Below are 19,161 nucleotides of genomic sequence, written 5' to 3'. Positions count from 1 at the left end.
TGACATTTTCCAGGCACCAGGCTTTTTTCTGTCTCGTTGTAGAATTTCATGTCAATTTTAAAATACAGCAACACATTTAATAGCCAGTCAGGAGAAGCATTTAAGTGCAGCACTGCTGATGAGCAGGGCTGCTGCAGTACTGCAGCAGCTCTGCAGGCAGACTGGGAAAGGAGCAGGAGCATTGCAACACAGCCAGAGAACACATTCCTGCCCTCACATCAAACCCACTGTTTGGCTCTTGCTGTCACACTTCCTGCAACTGCTGGGTGCTTTTCATCCACAAGGAAGAAGGAAATGTCTCTCTTTACCACCAGCACTAAGTCTGTAATGGTTTGTGACATTACCTAGGTTTTAGTGTTTTAAGAGTCTTCCCAGATGGGGCACTTACTGCAGACAGCAAGGACACCATCTAAGCTGAAAAGAGCCCATTTTTTAAATTCAGACAAGGCGTATTTAAATTAAAAAAAGAAAAGAAAATTCCAGAACAGAGGTATTTTTCTCTCAAGTAACTTGGGCTCAATGTGGATTCTGATGAACAGGGCTGCTCTAGTTCCTCTAACAGACATGGGACTCTCAGACAAGGACACTGGGTTATTTGTCTCAGGCCAAAGGCATTTAGGGGTTGGAATCAAAATTGTCTGAGGCTCCTGTGTTGACTCAGGCCAATGTGTCACTTCTCTCTATTTTCTAAGCTAATAAGATAGGACAGCTGGCAAACTTATAGTCTCCTTGTCATTTATCCCCAAGAATGAAATAATCTGTTCTTTGCTTTAAAGAATTCAGAGTTATGGAGCAAAGATAAGAAATGTCTTAGCTTGCAAGCATTAGAGGCATTTTGGCTGTTATGTTGCCCCAGGCAAAGCTTATCTAATTCGAGCTCTCTACAGACATTTGGCTGTCAATTCATCCTAAAGACTTTTGGAAGGAAAAGGATCTCTCTTAACTGTAAAGTGAGGGTTTTTTGGGAATTAAAAGTGAGTCAAGAAAGCATTCAACTCACTGAGAATACTGCCAAGCAAAGTGGGAACTCTGCTGTGGCCAGCAGGGGAATGTGGATCTCCTGAGTGTTGTTTGTGACTCTTGTTCTTGTGACCCTTCTGGGTTGATTCGTGAGAAGCAAAAAGTGGTTTCATGTAGTGGTAGGGAGTCGTGGAAACATTCTGCTGCTGTGCCTTTCCTAAAGAGTCTGTCTCACTTGAGTTCCTTCCTGGCTGTTCCCCTCTTTCTCCTGCCAGCATTTCAAACTTTATCTTGAGGAAGGGGAGTCAGTGCCCTTTGCAGTTGTCAGTGGGGAAGATAATACAGCTTGGGACATCCAGCTGTCCTGAGGCCACTGAGGAAGAGCAGCATGCCAGATTTTTCCTGCATGGATTCCAAAGAATCCCTACTTTTGTTTAAGTAAGCCCATCAGTAAGTAACCAAATAAAGGAAGACAGCTTATGTCTGTAACACTAACAAATAGTGTCTGATTCGTTGGTCCATAAAGCTCAGATGTTAACCAAACAATTGTTTTATATTCTGTGAGCAAAGTGAGCTGAGATATTTGCCCAAGGCTGAAATATAAACCTTGCAGAGAAGCCCTCAGTGCCTTCACTGCTGCTCCTGGCTTGCCTGGTTGTTCAGTGTGGGCAGCACAGCTTTATTTTTACAACCAACATTTAGTGTTTTCTAAAGCCCAGCCCATTTACTGACAAGGATGTTGCCCACCAGGGTCTGGAGTGTTTTCCCTGTTCCTGTTTCCTGGACTGAATGCCAACAGCATGGTCTAAAAGCTTGGGTATATTTCCTACAATGTGAGCTTTTAATCACTCCTCTAATGGGGAGTAGTGGTGGGAAATTCAGCTCCAAAGCACTTTCTGAGTCAAAGATGGTAAATTGCTCCATTTAAAATATTTAACAGATGTTCTCAAAATAGAGTTAGCTAAAAAAAAAGTGCTACACACATGGACTTCACAGTGGAGGGTAAATTGTCATGAGTATGGCCTGGCAGGCTAGGAACTGGAATGGGGCTAGGTAAAAGGAATTTTCTGATGAAAGAAAGGAAATTGTGCCTGCCACTCTGATTATTTTCAATCAAGTGGCTCATCCTGTGTGATGAGGGCAAACTTTGTGCCCTTCAGCTCCTCTCCCTGCCCAGCAGCATCTCCAGGGGCAGGCACGCAGGGAGCTGTGTGTGTCAGCTCACCTTGCTTTGAAGAGTGGTTCCAAAATAAATTTCCTCATGCTGCAACAATTCAGATGTTACATAAAAATGCCACTGCAATCCCCCTGCTTCGTGTTGGCCAACTGCATGGCTTCAGGGAAAGGAAATCACAGCAAAGTAAATGAACCCCAGTTTGTGATCCCTGTCTTTAGAGTCTGTCTTATCCCACCTTTCTGTTCTTTTAGCTGCACTCACTGGAGTTTTGAACCGGGATCTTCTCTTGTATTTGCCACATCAACAGCCTTGGTACTTAAATGCTGTAGCTATATCTGGTGTTTAGCTGGGGTAGACAATGGCCTGTCTGCTGTGGAGGAAGAACGTGGAGAAACACTTCAGAAGAGAGAAGAGGAAACTGTAAAAACAGACCAGGGATTTTTTCAGCCTCCCTAATTGTGGAGGAGGAGAAGGGCAACTTAAAACTGACATTCAGTGTTCAACTTTTTCCTTTACAGATCCACGCAGGAACATCTAGACCAGAATCATCAGTGCTGCCTACATTCTCTAGCCCTGTGGTACTGGACTTGACAGCTCCAGGGAAGACTGAGAAGCCTGGGCAGCCTGATGATGCCCATCCTCCCTCTGAGGTGTTTCCTACAGCCAGCCCCATGCCAGTGAAAAGCACAGCAAAGGCACAGGCAGCAACTTCTGTTCCCAGTGGAGTCCCCACAAATGGCAGTGTTCCTACAGCCCAGAGCAGCACTGCTGCAGCCCCAAGCACTGCTGCCACCACACCAGGTGAGGACTTGCAGGACTCCAGCAAATGTCACCTGCTCAGGCTTTTACAAGCCATGGCAGTGTGGAAAACTAGGAGATAATTATGGTACTTGGGAGAAAATACTGAGGCATCTGTGTCTGCACGTGTGCTATCGGATCCCAGTAACTCCTGAGGTCTGGAGTGGGACTTGGGCATCATAAATCTGCATGTGACCATTACACGTGAGGACAGCTGGGAACTAATGGGGATATCTTAATTCCCAAAGTGAAGGCTGAGATGTGATGCAGGGCAGAGTCCTGGGAAGCATTTTTCCAGTAGCCTTGGCACGCTGCTATCCATCAAATCAAGCAGAAATCTTAATGTGTGCTCAAAAAAGGGTGTAACTGATTATTTTCTGTCCCTGAGGTGTCACTGCACCGTTCAGGCGTGGAGAACAGTGTACTTGGCTGTTAGCCCGTGCTTTGCTTTGCAGCATGATGGTGTTTCTCTTCACACTGGTATTTCCTAAAACAGCCTGTTGAAAATGCATAAAGGCCAAAATGCCCTTTGGCAGCTCTGTTCCCTCAGCCAGGCTGTCAGCTCTCCCTGTAGGGGTGGCTACGCACAGGGAATGGCGTGTACTGCTCGTGTGGTGGCTCAGAATTCAGTTAATCCAGTGTGCTGAAGCATTCACAGCTGAATTTCTTTTGAATGTAGGGTTCCTTTCCCTTACAAGGGAACAAATGGAAAGTGTAAGGGAAGCACTGCATCCAAAGATGTTTTTGGCAGGAAGCTCATTGGCTGCTTGTGCTGACAAGTTAATGGTTTGTTTTGGGTTTTTTTAAAGGGTTTACCCCGCCTAGAACTGGAAAATATGCTTTAAACATCTTCACTGGATTGTCTAGGAAGACTAATATAGCCAGGGCCTCCTGGTTTTGCTAACCAATGCAAAGATGATGTAAAGAGCAGTTTTTCCAAGCTACGAAGTTTTCCAAGGTTTTTTGTCTGTTGTCTCGGGGTTCTTTTATTATTTCCCAATGAGATCTGGTTGCTTTTTGCCTTGGAACTCTTTACAGGTGAAAGATTGATGGAGTATTTGAGAGGGGGAAAAAAAAGGTGGTTAATTCCACTACCTATTAAAATTGGAAGATAGATAAATAATAGATAATAAAGGTGGGAAAATAGCTGAATGTTTAAGGTCCTTTTTCCTCATTTTTTAAACTTGGATTTTTTATGCATACCTCTGAAACATTGTCTTTGACAGGGTCAAACTAAAGAAAGCATATTTTCTATGCATAATTCCCAGGTCCAATAATAAAAAGACAAATATAAAATAAATGGGAAGGGAAGAGGGAGCTGAGGAGGCCAAGAGGTGTTTTTAAGAAATGTGTTCAGCTTTCTGGCTATCCTAATGCTAATAAAAAGCAGAAAAAATATGTCCCTGGCCATAGTTTTCAAGGTTACCCTGTAGTCTTTAAAAGCAACCTGTCAGTTTATTTGAAAAGCAATGTCAAGAAAACTCTTGAGCAGGGGTGGAAAAGAAAATATAAATGAAAGGACCAGGTTTGTATCTTGAGCTTCCATACCCAGTGTTGCAGCCATGCAGGTTTAAAAAATTCTCTTAGCCCTCAAGCAGTTTTTCAAAAAAGAATTTCTGTGGATTCTTTATATATTTGTGAAGCTCTGGAATTGCAGTTTGGAAGTAGCAGTGTTTGTCTTGCTGTGCCATGAGCCTGCAGCTGAGTTCTCTGCCAAAAAGCTGTCAAGCCAAACCCATCCTGCTGGACCTGGGTGAAGAGACTCCCCCGTGCAGGACCCAAGGGCCACATTTCAGCACAGAGTCTGCAAAGGAAGCGGTGACTGAGTAATTCTGGGCTTGTCTAAAAATTATAAACCCCCATTAGTGCTTTTGCACTGATGAGGAGAGGAAAAACCTGAAATGGGAGATTTGTTGAGGAACAGGATGTTAACAAAATACATCGTCATTTGTAGCTGAGGTTTATTCCAGAAACTGAAACCGAGGTGGATTTATGTACAATTATTTTTTTAATCCTGTTCCTCTTCCAATTCTGTGTTTGTCCCTTTTAGCTATGAAGGAGCTGGTGGTTTCTGCTGGAGACAGTGTGGAAGTGACCCTGCCAAGGAATGAAGTTCAGCTGAATGCGTTTGTGTTTCCTGAACCACCACCTGGTAAGGCTTCCCTGGGAATTCTGCTCTGGGCTTGGGGTGTGAAAAGGCAAACAGTCATTAGGTATGGCATGTAAAAAGGGCAGTCTTGAAAATGTCTTTTGTCAGAGAGCACTTTCCTGTGGAAATTTTTCACACTCAGCTATTACCTTGTGCTGCCTCTTAGAGAAAATAGTGAGACACAAAAAAATGGGAAGTGCTACAAAGCCAGTGGATTTGGGAGATTGTGGGAAGAGAGATGGGAGAAGAGATGGCACATTCTCAAGGTGGTGTGTGAGGAAGAATTAGATTTTTAGCATCTATTCTTGATATTTGCTGATAGGAACTGAGCTGTATTAGCAAGTGATCGAAATCTGAATTGGGTATTTGCCTGCTGAGGAACACATTCTGTACACTCCTCATTTCATCATGCAAATTGTTGGCAAGTATTTTTAAAGTTCTTATCTTAACTCTGTCCACTGTGGCAGTGGGAACTGTAGAGGCAGGTGTATTCTGTGTTGTGTGACCAGAAGGATTGATTCATTCCTGTTAAAAAATTGGCATTCCTATGTCTGCAGGATCTGAGGATGTGATAAGGCTTTTCTCTCTTATTATCCTGGAGCTGTGATTGTTCCAAAGCTCTTTATTGCCTTGGAGGCTGGAAGATGGGTTTTGATTCCAGGGTAAATGAGTTTAGAAGCACAGATTGTCTCTTTTCCTGGGTATATTCCCAAAAAGCCGCAGCCCAAGCTGTCTCATTTCTCCACAGTGCAGCAGAATGTGCCTTGTAAATGTTTAATACCTTTGCAGTTCTTTAGCATGGCAGAAAGACATGCTTTGAAAACAAACATCTGGACCTTTTCTTTTTTCTTAAGGAACCACATATTCCTATGAGTGGGAGTTGATTACTCATCCAAAAGACTACAGTGGAGAAATGGAAGGGAAGCACTTCCAGACCCTGAAGTTGTCTAAGGTAAAGCTTTGGCTGCTTTCTATCCTGTTGTGTTAAATGCCAAGTGGAGGAGATGGGGACCCCAGCAGTCAGGAAAGACTTGTATGGGATTTCAGAATAAATAGGAAATTGCATGATGGGCAAGTAGCCAACATTTGACTGCAAGCCCTCTTCTGAGGCTCTTAGAAAAAGGAGATTGATCTGGCACGAGGGAAAGAAGAAATTGAATTCCGGAGGTACAAGCTGCCTACAAGCAGTGTGACAAGGCACACAAATGGCACAATTTAGCAGTAACAAGGGGTGGGAATATTCCTGGAACAGTAGACCAGTTAGGTCTGGGCCTTGTACTGCCCACTGGAAGAGGGATTTGCTGCTTCCATGAATGAGAGTCCTGCAATACCTCGTGGCACGTCCCTGGCTGCTGCTCTTAGACAAGCTCTAACAGGGAAAGGGTTGCCAGTTCCTGCACTTGGGGATTCTTAACAAGGAAATGACTCTAAGTACTGTGAATATACAGTTCTGTACTTGAGACATTCATTTGAGCAGCCTGGATTCTACTGCACTCAGAAAAAAATCTATAGGCTTTAGTAACAATCTCATGCAGAGCCAAACCTTTTGAAAGGAGTATGCAGGTCTCTGTCAGGGCTGCAGCCTTTTGGGTATCAAGATTGTTATCCAAGCACCTAGTCCTTCACCATCTCATTTTGCCTCAACAGTGAATGGTGAAGAGGTGACTGCCTGGCTCATGTCACCTGGAAGGAAGACAGGGAACACTTGCATTTATAAAAACACACAAGGAGAGATTTTCTTCTTACATGTAGCCTTTCTCACCTCAAATGCAATCTGCTAGTACAAATTCCTGTGCCCAGAAAGCCTGAACTAATCTCTGTTATCTTTCTTCTGTTTGCCTTTTGTTGCTGTAAAATAAAGCTTGACTGACAATCCTGTGGCAGAGAGAAATATGAGTCTTTGGTTTCTGCATTGCCATTGTAAACTAAAATATGTTTAATACAGTTTTGGCCAGGAAACCATCCTCTGCTGTGTGTGCAGAGGCTGAAGCACGATTTCTTGGGTGCTCCTGTGCTTTGGCACAGGAACTTGACCTTCCAATAGGTCCTGACAAGGTGCCACCAACCTGTAGGTAAATCATCCTTTGTGTTTGTTTCCAGCTTACTGTTGGTCTGTACGAGTTCAAAGTCGTTGTGGATGGAGAGAATGCACATGGAGAGGGATATGTCAATGTAACAGTGAAGCCAAGTGAGTGGTGGGATTGGATTTTTCTTGACTTCACCCTTCTCTGACCAGCCAAGGCAGCTGTACCATGGGGTTAGATTATTTGGTTTAGTGTGGTGATAATTCATTGTGGTGCATGTGTGTATATATACACACACACACACACACACACATATATATATATATGTATTAAATAACTTCCTGAGATGAGAAGCTATTGCTAATACACAGCTATTGTTGCTGTACTGTGTCAAGCCAACCACTTTATAAAGGAGCTGTAATCCTGATAGGGAAGTGCTCAGCAAACACCTCACCCTGAAAGGCCATTGCTTCCATAAAAACAGCTGCAATCTGACAAAAAACTTATAGCAGCAGGAGCAAAAACTGAAGAGAAGCCAGAACTTTGAAGCTCCTTTGTTGGTTCCTTTCTTCCCTGTCCAGTAAGGAATATCATTCCCAACCACAGGCAGGTTAAGTCAAATCTCATTCCTTATTGTAAGACATGGTTTGCAGATGAGCTGGTGGAGATACAGCATCTTGTGCTGACTGCCTCACTTTTTAGGTGGCCTGTATAAAGAGACAACCATAGGTTTCAATATGAACCTTTTATTTTGCAGTCTTCAGCAAGACTTCTTGTACAAGCTTTGTGGGCAAAGAAGGGCTCTTACACTCCTTAAATTAGCAAGAGTGTGTGGCTGGTCTTCTGGGTGCTGTGGCTGATCATTTCCTTATAAGCAGTGACTTAGCAGCTGGCAGCATGCACCAAAATCCTTCACTTTCCAGAGCAGCAGCCACACTGTGGCAAGAAGCTGTAGGTGCTTGGCCCAGTGGGAGAAAACTGATGCAGTGCAGCCTTCCCAGAGCACTGGTGTGCTGGCTGTTCACCTCCATGCTCTTCGAACCTCCTTTTGCCAGCACTGATTCCCCAAGCTGGTGTAGAACACGCTGGAAGCACAAATCACTATTGCTGATAGTTTTGCAGTTCCTTGGCCAGGGCTTTCTGCCTCTATTGTCATGGTAACAGCTGGATTGTTGTTGCAGAGCCTCGGGTGAATCAGCCTCCTGTTGCCATCGTGTCCCCACCATTCCAGGAAATCTCCCTGCCAACCATTTCCACTCTTATCGACGGCAGTGGTGAGTACCTGTGGGTTTAAGTGTAGCATCCAGCAGGGCTGGTTTATGTTTGGTCCTGGGCTGGCCTTTTGCATAAAGTTTGAGAGAAACAGTGAGGTTGTCAGACACAATTCAGTGAAAAGAATTAGCCTCTCTGGCCAGGAGAGCAGAACACACACAACAGCACCTCTCCATGTTCCCTTTTGAAGGGCACTGGCCAGAGCCAATCTCCTAAAAAAGGAAAAGCTCTGGAGGTTGCTGCTTAGAATCAAAAAATAATTACTGTCAGTCAAAATTACTGGGCTCTTGGCTAAACTTCAAACATGTAGAATTACTGACAGTCCACCTTCAGTGATCTTGACCTGCAGTAGAGTTTTTCAGGAGTTCCTTTAAACAAATTCAGGTTGTTTTAGCCCCAAGTAGCACTGATTTGTTGCAGTTTGGGTGTCTGAGCATAACAGGGACTCTGGGCTTGGACCAAAAATACCTGTGCCCATTAAGCCCTGGGGAGAAGTAGGGATTGACCATCTGGAATCTGTGAAGCAGCATTTTCCAACTCCTTGTGTGTGTGTTTTCCTCCATAACTGAAACAGAAAGCACTGATGACGATAAAATTATCAGCTACCACTGGGAAGAGCTGAAGGGTCCCCTGCGGGAGGAGAAGGTTTCCAGTGATACTGCCATACTGACACTGACCAACCTGGTACCTGGGAATTACACCTTCAGGTGGGTCACACCTGGGAGAGTCCATCAGTTCTCATCCCTTAAGAGTGAAATGTATGAGATTCCTGAAGTGTTAATCTGGTTTAAAAAAAAAAACAAAAACAAAAAACAAACCCACAAAACATGGGGAGAACTCCATTTTGTGATGTTCTCTCTCTCCACTTCTACACTTTCAAGTAGTTCTGTAGCTTTGCCCTTCAGGAGAGATAAGCTGTCCAGCTACTTTTTATTCTTGACTTGTAGCCCTGGTTCAGATGATGGCTGGTCTGTCAGTGCTACAAAATGTCTCTTGAAATGTCAAATCTAAACTCTTTAGGTAGGTATAGGCTTAGGAAGAAATGCAGCCTTCAAATCCAGTTTTTAAATGCAGTATGTTTGTCTCAGATAAGTGAATGAGGCCTAATGGTTTGGTGCACAACCTGGTCAATAGGTGGTAGTTGATTTTACTTTTTATTTGTCCTGTGTTTTTCCTTTGGCCTGTCTTTTGGTGTGGTATCCATCACTGCATCAGCAGATCTATTTGAAGTAAAATAGAGTACCTCTTACTGAACGCTGCTTTCTTGTTAAGCAGTTGGCATATGAACTAATCAGATCCATGTTCAGATCTAGATTTAGCAAAAAGCAGTTATGTTTTGTGGTACCAGCCTACCTGAGATGATGTGGTGTGTCCAGGCCACTTGTGGGTTAGTATTACACTTCTGTGTTTCACCTTGGAACTGGTTATTAGATTTCAAGTGAGAGATGGATGTGACTGTTGAATTCCTTGCATCGCTTTGAGGCTGATAATTGGACATGTGGGGAAGTTTCCATTCAGAAAAGGCTGTATTCATCTCTGATCACCATCACTCTTCAGTGCTTTCACTTCTATTTTCCCTCTTCAGTCTAACAGTTGTGGACTCAGATGGTGCCAGCAACTCCACCACTGCCAACCTGACAGTGAAGAAGGCAGTGGATTATCCTCCAGTGGCCAATGCTGGCCCAAACCAGGTGATCACCCTGCCCCAGAACTCCATCACTCTCTATGGCAACCAGAGCACGGATGACCACAGCATCGTCAGCTACGAGTGGCTGCTCAGCCCCAACAGCAAAGGGAAAGTGATGGAGATGCAGGTCAGTGCAGGTCTCCAGTGTTCCACCTGGATTGCTCATTAGCTGGGTTTTTGTCTATAATCAAACCAGTTTTAATGGACTGTTAGCAAATGTCTTTTAGAGTCTTGTGTGATGATTAAGTATGTGCTTAAAGTTAAACCTCTGTGAGGCTGGTGTTGGTTTAGTGGCTGAGCTGGTGCACCAGCCTTGCCACTGGCAACCTTTTCCTTTCTTGAGCAATGCACTTTTAAATCCTGCTGAAGAAGGGAGATTGAGAGAGGTGGGAACTTTTGAGCTGAATCTTGGAGTCTAAATTTCGCTGATACTGGCCAGACTCTCCTCAGTACTCAACAGTAAATGTTTGAACTTGTTTCTTGTCATCATTTTTCTTTTAAAGATTATTACTACTGTCAAATTTATAGAATAAGAAGTCCATGAATCAGGTTCACAATGTGTGGGGCTTGCACAGGGCCCCCCAGAGATTTTACTGGAGTTGGAAACTACTGAATCCCAAAAGGTCTGCTTGTATGGCATTACTCTTGTCCCACAACAGCATCTTTGTAGTGTGTATAAATTTAGCTGCAAGAGCTTTGAGTGCTGGAGTGGAACAGACTCCTGCTCCCATAGCAGGAGTTGGTAATAACCCCCTAGAATGACCTGGTAATAGTTACTTCAGAATCAGAGTCTTCTGGTCCATCATCATCTGTGTGAGGATTGTTTTTAATCCATGAATATCTTTTCTCACAGGGTGTGAGGACTCCAGTCTTGCAGCTCTCTGCAATGCAGGAAGGTGATTACACCTACCAGCTCATAGTGACTGATTCTGCTGGGCACCAGTCCACTGCAGAGGTCACTGTGATAGTCCAGCCAGGTGAGTTGCATTTACCTGCTTCTTCTCTTCCAGGGGTTGGAGGTTAGCAGCAATCTGTCAGCAACCTCTAGATGTTATGGTGACTTTCAGAAAAGCTGCCCTGATTTAGGACCATTTTGGGCTGGTATATTGCTGATAAATGAGCAAAAGAAAGCTTGTAGGAATATTGCCTTTGTAGGCCATTCTCTTATTTTACACAATGTAACCTAATTGATATTTTCCTACAATAAAAGCAGGATTGTATTTCCAAACAATGCTGACCCACAGTGCTGGGTCTTGGGATGGGGACAAGAAAAGTGGAGCAGTACTCAGAGAATGAGAACAAAAATCAGAACTCCTGGTTTTCAGTCTCATTTTATTGGAGGTGTGTGAATGAAATGCTCATTGGAATTAACTGCTTTTAACCTCACTTTATCTGAGCACAAGGTAGTGGGCAAGAGATGTACTGGGGATCATGGAGAAAATCTTAATGGTGGTGTTTTAAGCTTCACCTTTATGGTGTGTGTATGAGAAATCCTGCATTCTTTTTCAGAGAACAACAAGCCCCCAAAGGCAGATGCTGGTCCAGATAAAGAATTGACTCTTCCTGTGGACAGCACCACTCTAGATGGCAGCAAGAGCTCGGATGACCAGAAGATAGTCTTCTATCTTTGGGAAAAAACACGGTGTGAATCACCTTCCATCTTCTTGTGTATCCAAATCTTTCATTTAAATCAAGTCACACCCCCACACCTCCCTTGTGTTCAGTCATGATCACATTGGGCCTGACAGGCTTAACCAGTGACCTGAATAAGACAAAGATTTATGTTTGATTGGAAAGAAGTGGAGTTTTCTCTGAGCATTAGAAATAGCTTTGCTTTCATCTCTAGGCCTGACTCCCACTCTGAGCGTGCTGTGGCTCAGCTGTGTTTCCATTCACAGCAGTGGAGTTTGGTCTTGGTCTCATGGAAAGACTGACCCTTGTGATCAAACAACAGCAGGGTCTCCTGACTCAATGCTTTTGCAGTTTGTTTAAATGAGGCAGAGTTCTCTTCCAGCTCTAAATTCCCCGAAATGCTTTAAGGAATTCAGGAAAAAGCCTATGAGCAATTTATGCAACTTATGCAACTAATGCAAAGTCTGTGCAAAGCCCTAGAAATTAAGGACTATTTTTGCATTGCACCTTTTTGTTTTTACAAAATTGGCTCATTGTGCAGTTCACAAGTCAGTTTATTGAAAGTACCACTATCTGTAAACACCATTTAAGTGCTGTTACCAGTCTTCCTCTGGTTTAAAATTAACCAAAACAATAAACTGTGAGAAATTATGCTTTTTGTTCTGGATCCTGCACTTACTCTTTAGATTATCTTGCTGTAACTGGAGAACATAATTTTGCTCTTTATCATGGACTCTTTATTTCCAGGCTCCTGTTTGGAGCGAGGCTACCTCTGGTGCTCTGTGCAAAGTTTAAACTGATCAAAACCCCTGAAAAAGGTCAAAAACTAACCAAACCTCTTGTGTCTTGGTTAGGGGTCCAGATGGTGTGAAGCTGGAGAATGCCAACAGCAGCATTGCCACTGTCACAGGCCTCCAGGTTGGGACATATGAGTTCACTCTGACAGTGAAAGATGAGAGGAACCTGCAGAGCCAAAGCTCTGTCAATGTCATCGTCAAAGAAGGTACGTCCAGCCATGAGCAGAGCTGCTCAGTCACAGCTTATCTCTGAGCAGTTCAGCAAAACCTGTGCTCAGAGACACAATAAAAGGAAGGAATGGAGGGAGACAATGTGGGGAGCACTGAAGTGGCCTTGAGGTTTGCCCTTTTCTGGAAGAATGGTATCTTCAGCTTAATCCTGCAGTATTTCTCTTCTCCTCTCTAGGGTTAGAAAGGGATTTCTGGAGTACACTGGAGATCTAATGCAGTAATTTTTGATTGAGCACTGCAAGCTCTTTCTCCAAGTGCTTTCTCTCTGTTTATTTAGAGATAAACAAGCCGCCCATTGCAAAGATTGCTGGTAACGTTGTCATCACCTTGCCCACAAACACAGCAGAGTTGGATGGATCCAAGTCCTCTGATGATAAGGGGATTGTCAGCTACTTGTGGACCCGGGATGAGGGGAGCCCTGCAGCTGGGGTGAGTTTCTTTGGTAAAAGATCACAAAAATCAGTGCAAGGCAGTGTTGACAGCTTCTGAGGAAATACAAAGCTCAGTGTTGGGCTGTTACTCTGTCATATCCTGAAATATGATGATACATGGTGGTACTTTGATCCTTTTTTTCCTCCTACTTACTTTGTTCTGCCTTCCAGGAAGTTTTAAATAATTCAGACCATCATCCTGTCCTCCTCCTGTCCAATCTGGTAGAAGGGACTTACACATTTCACCTCAGAGTAACAGATGCCAAAGGAGAGAGTGATGTGGAAAGGACCACGGTGGAGGTCAGACCTGGTGAGTCTGGGTTTTGTGTTGTACCACGTTTGCCTGCAGCCCTCTGGAAACAGTATAGTGGGATTAAAATGTTTCATCTAGTCCAGTTTAGAACTGTAAGCATCAAAAGTTTTGGGGGATGTGGTTGTGTTTTCATGTGGTTTTTGAGGGCTGACTCTCACTGCTTCTGTTACCTGTGAAAGTCATATTTATGTCCTTTCCCACAGTGCCGCTCTGTAGTTCTGTGTTCAAATCAGAAACATCCTGGAAAGATAGCTAAAAACCTGCCTTGTGCCTGGGCTGCTAAATAGCAACTCTAAAGATCTATACTATCTATATTCTCTCTAGATCCTAGGAAAAATAACCTGGTGGAGATAATTCTGGATGTGAACGTGAGCCAGCTGACAGAGCGACAGAAGGGGATGTTCATCCGGCAGATAGGGGTGCTACTGGGAGTCCTTGACTCAGACATCACCGTGCAAAAGATCCAGCCATACACTGAACAAAGGTGGGATTCATCTGGGAGGGTACATGGTGAGGAATTGCTTGAGGGTTTGGAAAATCAAGGCCTCTTGGAAAGCAGGTTGAATCATCAGAACACACGGAGTCGTTGCTTAACGTTGATATTTCTGCTCGGATCAGAGTTGCCAAGCAGATCTTGAGCATCTTTCCCCTCTGGAGATGGTGCATTGCCCTTGAAAACTGCTGCTGTGAATGTCTTTTCACCTCAAACCTGTAAAATAAGAACAAATCTGATTTGGTTTTTGAAAATTGTGGAGACTGTGTGAAGGGTTGTTCTGCAGCTGTGATTTGTAACTGGAGAAGTAACAGGGCTTGGTGCAGGAGTTTGCTGAAACACTTACAGCACACCAGAGTGGGTAACAATCCTCCTCACCTTTATGCCAAATTGGTATTTCATACAATCACAGACTGATTTGGTAGGAAGGGCTTTCAAGATCATCTAGTTCCAACCACACAGTCAGAAGCAGGGACACCTTTCACTAAAATCTGCAGTAGCTTTATTGCCTTCACAACTGCTTCCAATTAGTGCTTGGAAAAATGTTGAAAGTCAATGTAATTTCTGTTTGAAGATATAGAAAAGCTTGATTTTAATTACTAGTTAGCTTACAGAAATCTGCATTTCTCCACACATGGAAGTTGGCTGCTGAGAGGGGCAGTAGGTCAGGGTGGTGTTGCCAGCCTGGAGAGTGGCAACAAGCCTTGAGTGGCAAGCTGGTGAAATAAGTATTGCACTTAGTTTTTATTAAAAGAGGAGTAGTTTTTAAGTACCTAAAGCATGGAAGAAGATTTAAGGGACATGCCTAAAGTCCTGCAGCAAGTCAGCAATAAATCTGCTGTTACTTTACACCTCCCTGAGTGCTGTGATGTATCAATTCCTTCATGTCCGAGTGGCCTGCTGTAGCAGGAAAATCAGAATTCATTGTCCATGCAAACCTAGAGAGCTGAGAACAGAGGTGCCAGCACTTTTGGTTGTAACCTTAGCTCTCTGTCTCTGCCATGAGCAAGCCAGTCGCCCCTGAGTAAGGCAAGTAAGGGATTCTTGTCATAAATGCTTCATCTGTTTATATGTTCAAGCAGACAAAAGAGTGGGAAGTGTTATAAAGGAGCAGAGATTGTTTCCTGACAGATGGCTTTAAGATCCCATTTTTGCTTCCACTATCAAAGTAACTTGTGCTGTTTAAAAAAAGAGCTTTTTCCTCTGACTGCTGGTTTGCTCTTTTTCACATACTCTGAGGGTTTCACTGATACCCCATTGACTCATAAGCTCACTAGTGATAATAAATCCCAAACGTTCATACATCCTTTTGGGAGTCTGAAGGATCCACGGGGCTCTGCAAGGTGAGCAAGCCATGAGGAACAATTTCTTCTATCATAAAGTTAATGCAGTAAAAACTGCAGAATACAGAATCCCTCACACCTGGGTTGTTTTGGGGCTATAGCACTTGGTGCATTCAAACTCAACTCTGCAAAAGACTGTGAACTTCCACTGTCTGGTGCTGGAACTCTGTGCTGAGCAGGTAAATGGACCCTCAAGTTCCAGGTGTAGTAAAATCTAAGGATCCCACAGGGAGGAAGGGAGGAGAATATGAGAACAGCAGGACCTTAAAGTTTGGGGATTTGCTGCTTAGCATAAACATGCAAAGATCTGCTTGATGTGCAAATTCAAAAACAGGGCAACCCTTCCTTGGAAAACATGAATGGATCAGATACCCTGAAGGGTTTTGTAGGACCAGGTCTGCCATTACTGCTTGCAAACAGAGCCAGAAGTCTGGTCTTCAGATAAATCTGGGATTCTGTGTAAGTCCCCCTAATGACAGACTGGAGAGTGTGGCTCTCCACCTGATGTTTGAAGAAGCAGCAGATAATAATTCTTGGCTTTCTTCCAGCACGAAGATGGTGTTCTTTGTGCAGAACCAGCCTCCCCATCAGATATTCAAAGGACGAGAGGTGGCCTGGACACTGAAGAATGAACTGCGGAAACAACAGTCAGACTTCCTCATCTTCCGGGCGCTGGAGATTAACACAGTCAGTAAGTGAGAGTCTCTTGGAACAGACTGAACATCTTTTACCTTCTTTTCAGCTGCCTGACAGAATAAGGGTGCTAAAAACACCCACGTGCCCACACACTTACACTCACTGCAGAAGCTTGCATGTTAATAATTGGGAAACAGAAAATTAAGTCTATTAGACTATTCACTAATGACTTATTTACCAATTAATTCCATCTATTCACCATTCAACTTCTTATAAATAATTACTTGCAGTGTTGCTGTGAAGATAAAGAGTTCACAAAACCAAAAGCAGATTGATACTTCTGAAGCTAAAATACAGTGTTAATGGACTACAGCTGCTGAAATGATTGTTGTCCTGAAAACAATAAACTGCTCATCTTGGTAGCTATGAACCCACTCGTTTTCTATGCAGCACAAACATCAATCTGCAGGAAATGTTCCATTTCTATCATTATTTTACATTAGCAGTGTTTTTCTTCTATGAGATCCATCCTGTGAGCATCATTTGCTGATCAGTTAGAGACTTGAAACTAGAATTGTGTAAAGTAATTATTTTCATTGCTTCCTGATCCTACCATTTTGTGGCTTTCAGAAGCCATTCTTCAGCTCTGTTTGGTCCCTCCAAAGGATCTGTTTGTTTCTTGTCTGTCTCACAGGCGGGGTTTGAATTGGAAAATCAAAACTTTGTTTAAAAACATTTACTTGACAAATGTACAAATTCCATCACTTGTGTATCAATATGAGGATTTATTAGGCAAAATGTATGTTGCTGGTGAAGTGGAATGTTTCAGTTTGGCATGAGGCCCAGGTGCTTACGTTTGCACATCTCACCTCGTGTGAGTACGGCTGAGCCATGAATGAGCTATAGAGGGGCCACATCCAGGTCAGAGCCTGCAGGAGGGGTTGGCTGTATTGAACTTTTTTGTCCCGTTTTTGCCTCACCTGTGAGTCATTTAGTTCACCTTGCTGGTTTTGGCCCCCAGCCTGTCAGCTGAACTGCTCCGAGCACGGGCGCTGCGACTCCTTCACCAAGCGCTGCGTGTGTGACCCGTTCTGGATGGAGAATTTCCTCAGGGTGCAGATGGGGGACGGCGAAAGCAACTGTGGTATGTGAACCCCCCCGGGGTGGGCACCTTGGCAGAGAAGCCCCACCACAAACAACTGGTGTTTGAAACCCAGGGTGGGCACAGTGCCAGGCACCTGCTGTCTCCCAGTTGCTCTGGTGAGATGATGACACCAGGACACAGTCCCTTGTCTGACCTTCTGGTGTTTTATAGGGAAGTGACTCCCCTTCCTTCAGACCCTCCCAGTGAACACTGACTAAGAGCTGAGTCCATTCTGGGGGTATAAATCACAGCTCTCTTCTGTCATGTCTGTACAGAGGCTTTCCTGTCACAGGAAAGCAAATTTTATAAATAAACACACGGTGAGAACTGCCCAGCAAGTCCCACACACTGGATCTCGAACTTCCCACTGCTGGTGCCAGTGAGGAGTGCAGGCCTCTAATTCTGCAAAGGGCCAGGCCTTACCTTTTCTTTCCCAAGAATAGTCTCGTAAAATGTGCACCAAAATTGTATGAGGTGCCAAAACATATTTATCTCTGGGGTTTTGCTTGCAGAGTGGAGTGTGCTCTATGTGATCATTGCATCTTTTGTCATCGTGGTTGCCTTTGGAATCTTGTCGTGGATGGTGATCTGCTGCTGTAAGAGGTGGGACTGAGAACAAACACCTGCTGTATCCAGGTTCACAGTCAAGTGTCTGCAGTAGGAGGTTAAAGATTCAAAGCCATTGTCCCAGCAGGTCATCCACTGATGCCTTGGAATGTTGGGTTTTCTCACTTAAATGTTTCAAGTTAAATGTTGAAGTCCCAGAACTCTGGGTTATGTTAAGAAGCAAAATTTGGATTAACCTATAAATGTGCAACTTAGCAACATTTAATGTTTCATTTTGTAATATGAACATAATCCTAAATAGCAAGTGCTTTAGCTTTGGGGATCAGAGTTGTTTTTCTTCTGGCTCTTTTGGAAATGGACTGTCTCTTAATTCCTTTTCTTCCCTTTTAGACGGAAAGGAAAATCCAAAAGAAAAAGCAAATACAAGATTTTGGATGCAACGGATCAAGAAAGCCTGGAGTTAAAACCAAATCCCAAAGCAGGTAAAACATGAGAAGGAAGAGCTCAGCACTTCCAGAGTGCTGACTGAGGACTCTTCCTCAGTGGACTTAAAATCACAGTGAAACAAATGTGATGTAGGGACTGACAGAGGGATCTCAGGAGATCTGAGAGCTTGTCTCAGATCTGTATATGGGGTATTTAGTAAAGTCATCTAACTCTTAGGTTTGGAAATTTGGGCTGAAACTGGCCTGGTCCTGATGTCTCCACTTGGTACCTCAGAAGCAGGAAGTGGATGCATTAAGCTGTGCAGAACAGCCTGACTCAGGAAGCCCAAAATTTGATTGTGACTGTAACTTCTCTAAAGTTTCCCACTGGGTTTTGGTAGTTCCTTTGGTCATTCTGTACAGCAAAGCAGGAATTCAGGGACACTAAACATTACACTCAACTGATCAACACCTGAAAACAACCTGAAAATACTTATGTACTGGAGAGATTGAGGTTTATTTCAGCTCTGCTACTTGCCCACCACAAACAACTCGTTCATCAGCTTACTTACTCTTGGTGTTGTGTGCATCAGGCTGTGAACATTTCCCATTTTAGCTCATCCTCTGGTTTTGCAGTAAGCAGGTGCATTTCAAAGGGAGATCCGTGAATTCCTCAGTGCTCCATGTGGCTACAGGTCCATTGGCCCATTCCAGAAAGGCAGGATTTGTCTTCAGTGTTCTTAGCCAGCACTTTCCTGCCTGCATTGCTGTCCTGAGAGTGCTTGTTAGGTGCTTTGCAAAGATCAGGGAGTTATTGCAGGCTGGAGTGTTTTTGCCTGATACATGAACCAAGCCATGGTCACCTGCTGACTGACCAGGAAAAGAGGGAAATGTTGGAAAGGATGTGCCAAGTACAGCCCTGCTGAATGCCAGGGAGCTCTGCAGCTGCTGAGTGTGTGTTTCATATCAGTGTCCTGGTTTTGTTTAGAGAAGGGGATGTGTTAACTGTGCATGGAAAAGAGTCCCTGATCTTGTTTGCTAGGGGAAAATAACAGCTCATCCTGGTATTATCCCATTTAATG

General features: G+C 43.8%; 1 protein-coding gene across 1 annotated transcript in view; it reads left to right on the top strand.

Annotated features, from left to right (window-relative positions):
- KIAA0319L (KIAA0319 like) overlaps window positions 1–19,161 on the top strand; it is a 30,038-nt gene that overhangs the window by 8,244 nt on the left and 2,633 nt on the right. Inside the window, exons 4-20 of the mRNA XM_066335358.1 lie at window positions 2,656–2,938; window positions 4,986–5,087; window positions 5,939–6,036; window positions 7,185–7,272; window positions 8,290–8,382; window positions 8,955–9,087; window positions 9,966–10,194; window positions 10,921–11,044; window positions 11,577–11,709; window positions 12,554–12,702; window positions 13,005–13,156; window positions 13,330–13,468; window positions 13,796–13,955; window positions 15,856–15,998; window positions 16,965–17,087; window positions 17,600–17,690; window positions 18,045–18,136. Of these exons, the coding sequence (XP_066191455.1) occupies window positions 2,656–2,938; window positions 4,986–5,087; window positions 5,939–6,036; window positions 7,185–7,272; window positions 8,290–8,382; window positions 8,955–9,087; window positions 9,966–10,194; window positions 10,921–11,044; window positions 11,577–11,709; window positions 12,554–12,702; window positions 13,005–13,156; window positions 13,330–13,468; window positions 13,796–13,955; window positions 15,856–15,998; window positions 16,965–17,087; window positions 17,600–17,690; window positions 18,045–18,136 (2,332 nt within the window). The remainder of the gene's footprint in view (window positions 1–2,655; window positions 2,939–4,985; window positions 5,088–5,938; window positions 6,037–7,184; window positions 7,273–8,289; window positions 8,383–8,954; window positions 9,088–9,965; window positions 10,195–10,920; window positions 11,045–11,576; window positions 11,710–12,553; window positions 12,703–13,004; window positions 13,157–13,329; window positions 13,469–13,795; window positions 13,956–15,855; window positions 15,999–16,964; window positions 17,088–17,599; window positions 17,691–18,044; window positions 18,137–19,161) is intronic.

This window comes from Sylvia atricapilla, chromosome 24 (genome assembly GCF_009819655.1).
Source record: "Sylvia atricapilla isolate bSylAtr1 chromosome 24, bSylAtr1.pri, whole genome shotgun sequence".
NCBI lineage: Eukaryota > Metazoa > Chordata > Aves > Passeriformes > Sylviidae > Sylvia > Sylvia atricapilla.
The sequence above is the reverse complement of the archived record's forward strand: the minus strand, read 5'-3'. Positions and strand labels throughout refer to the sequence as shown.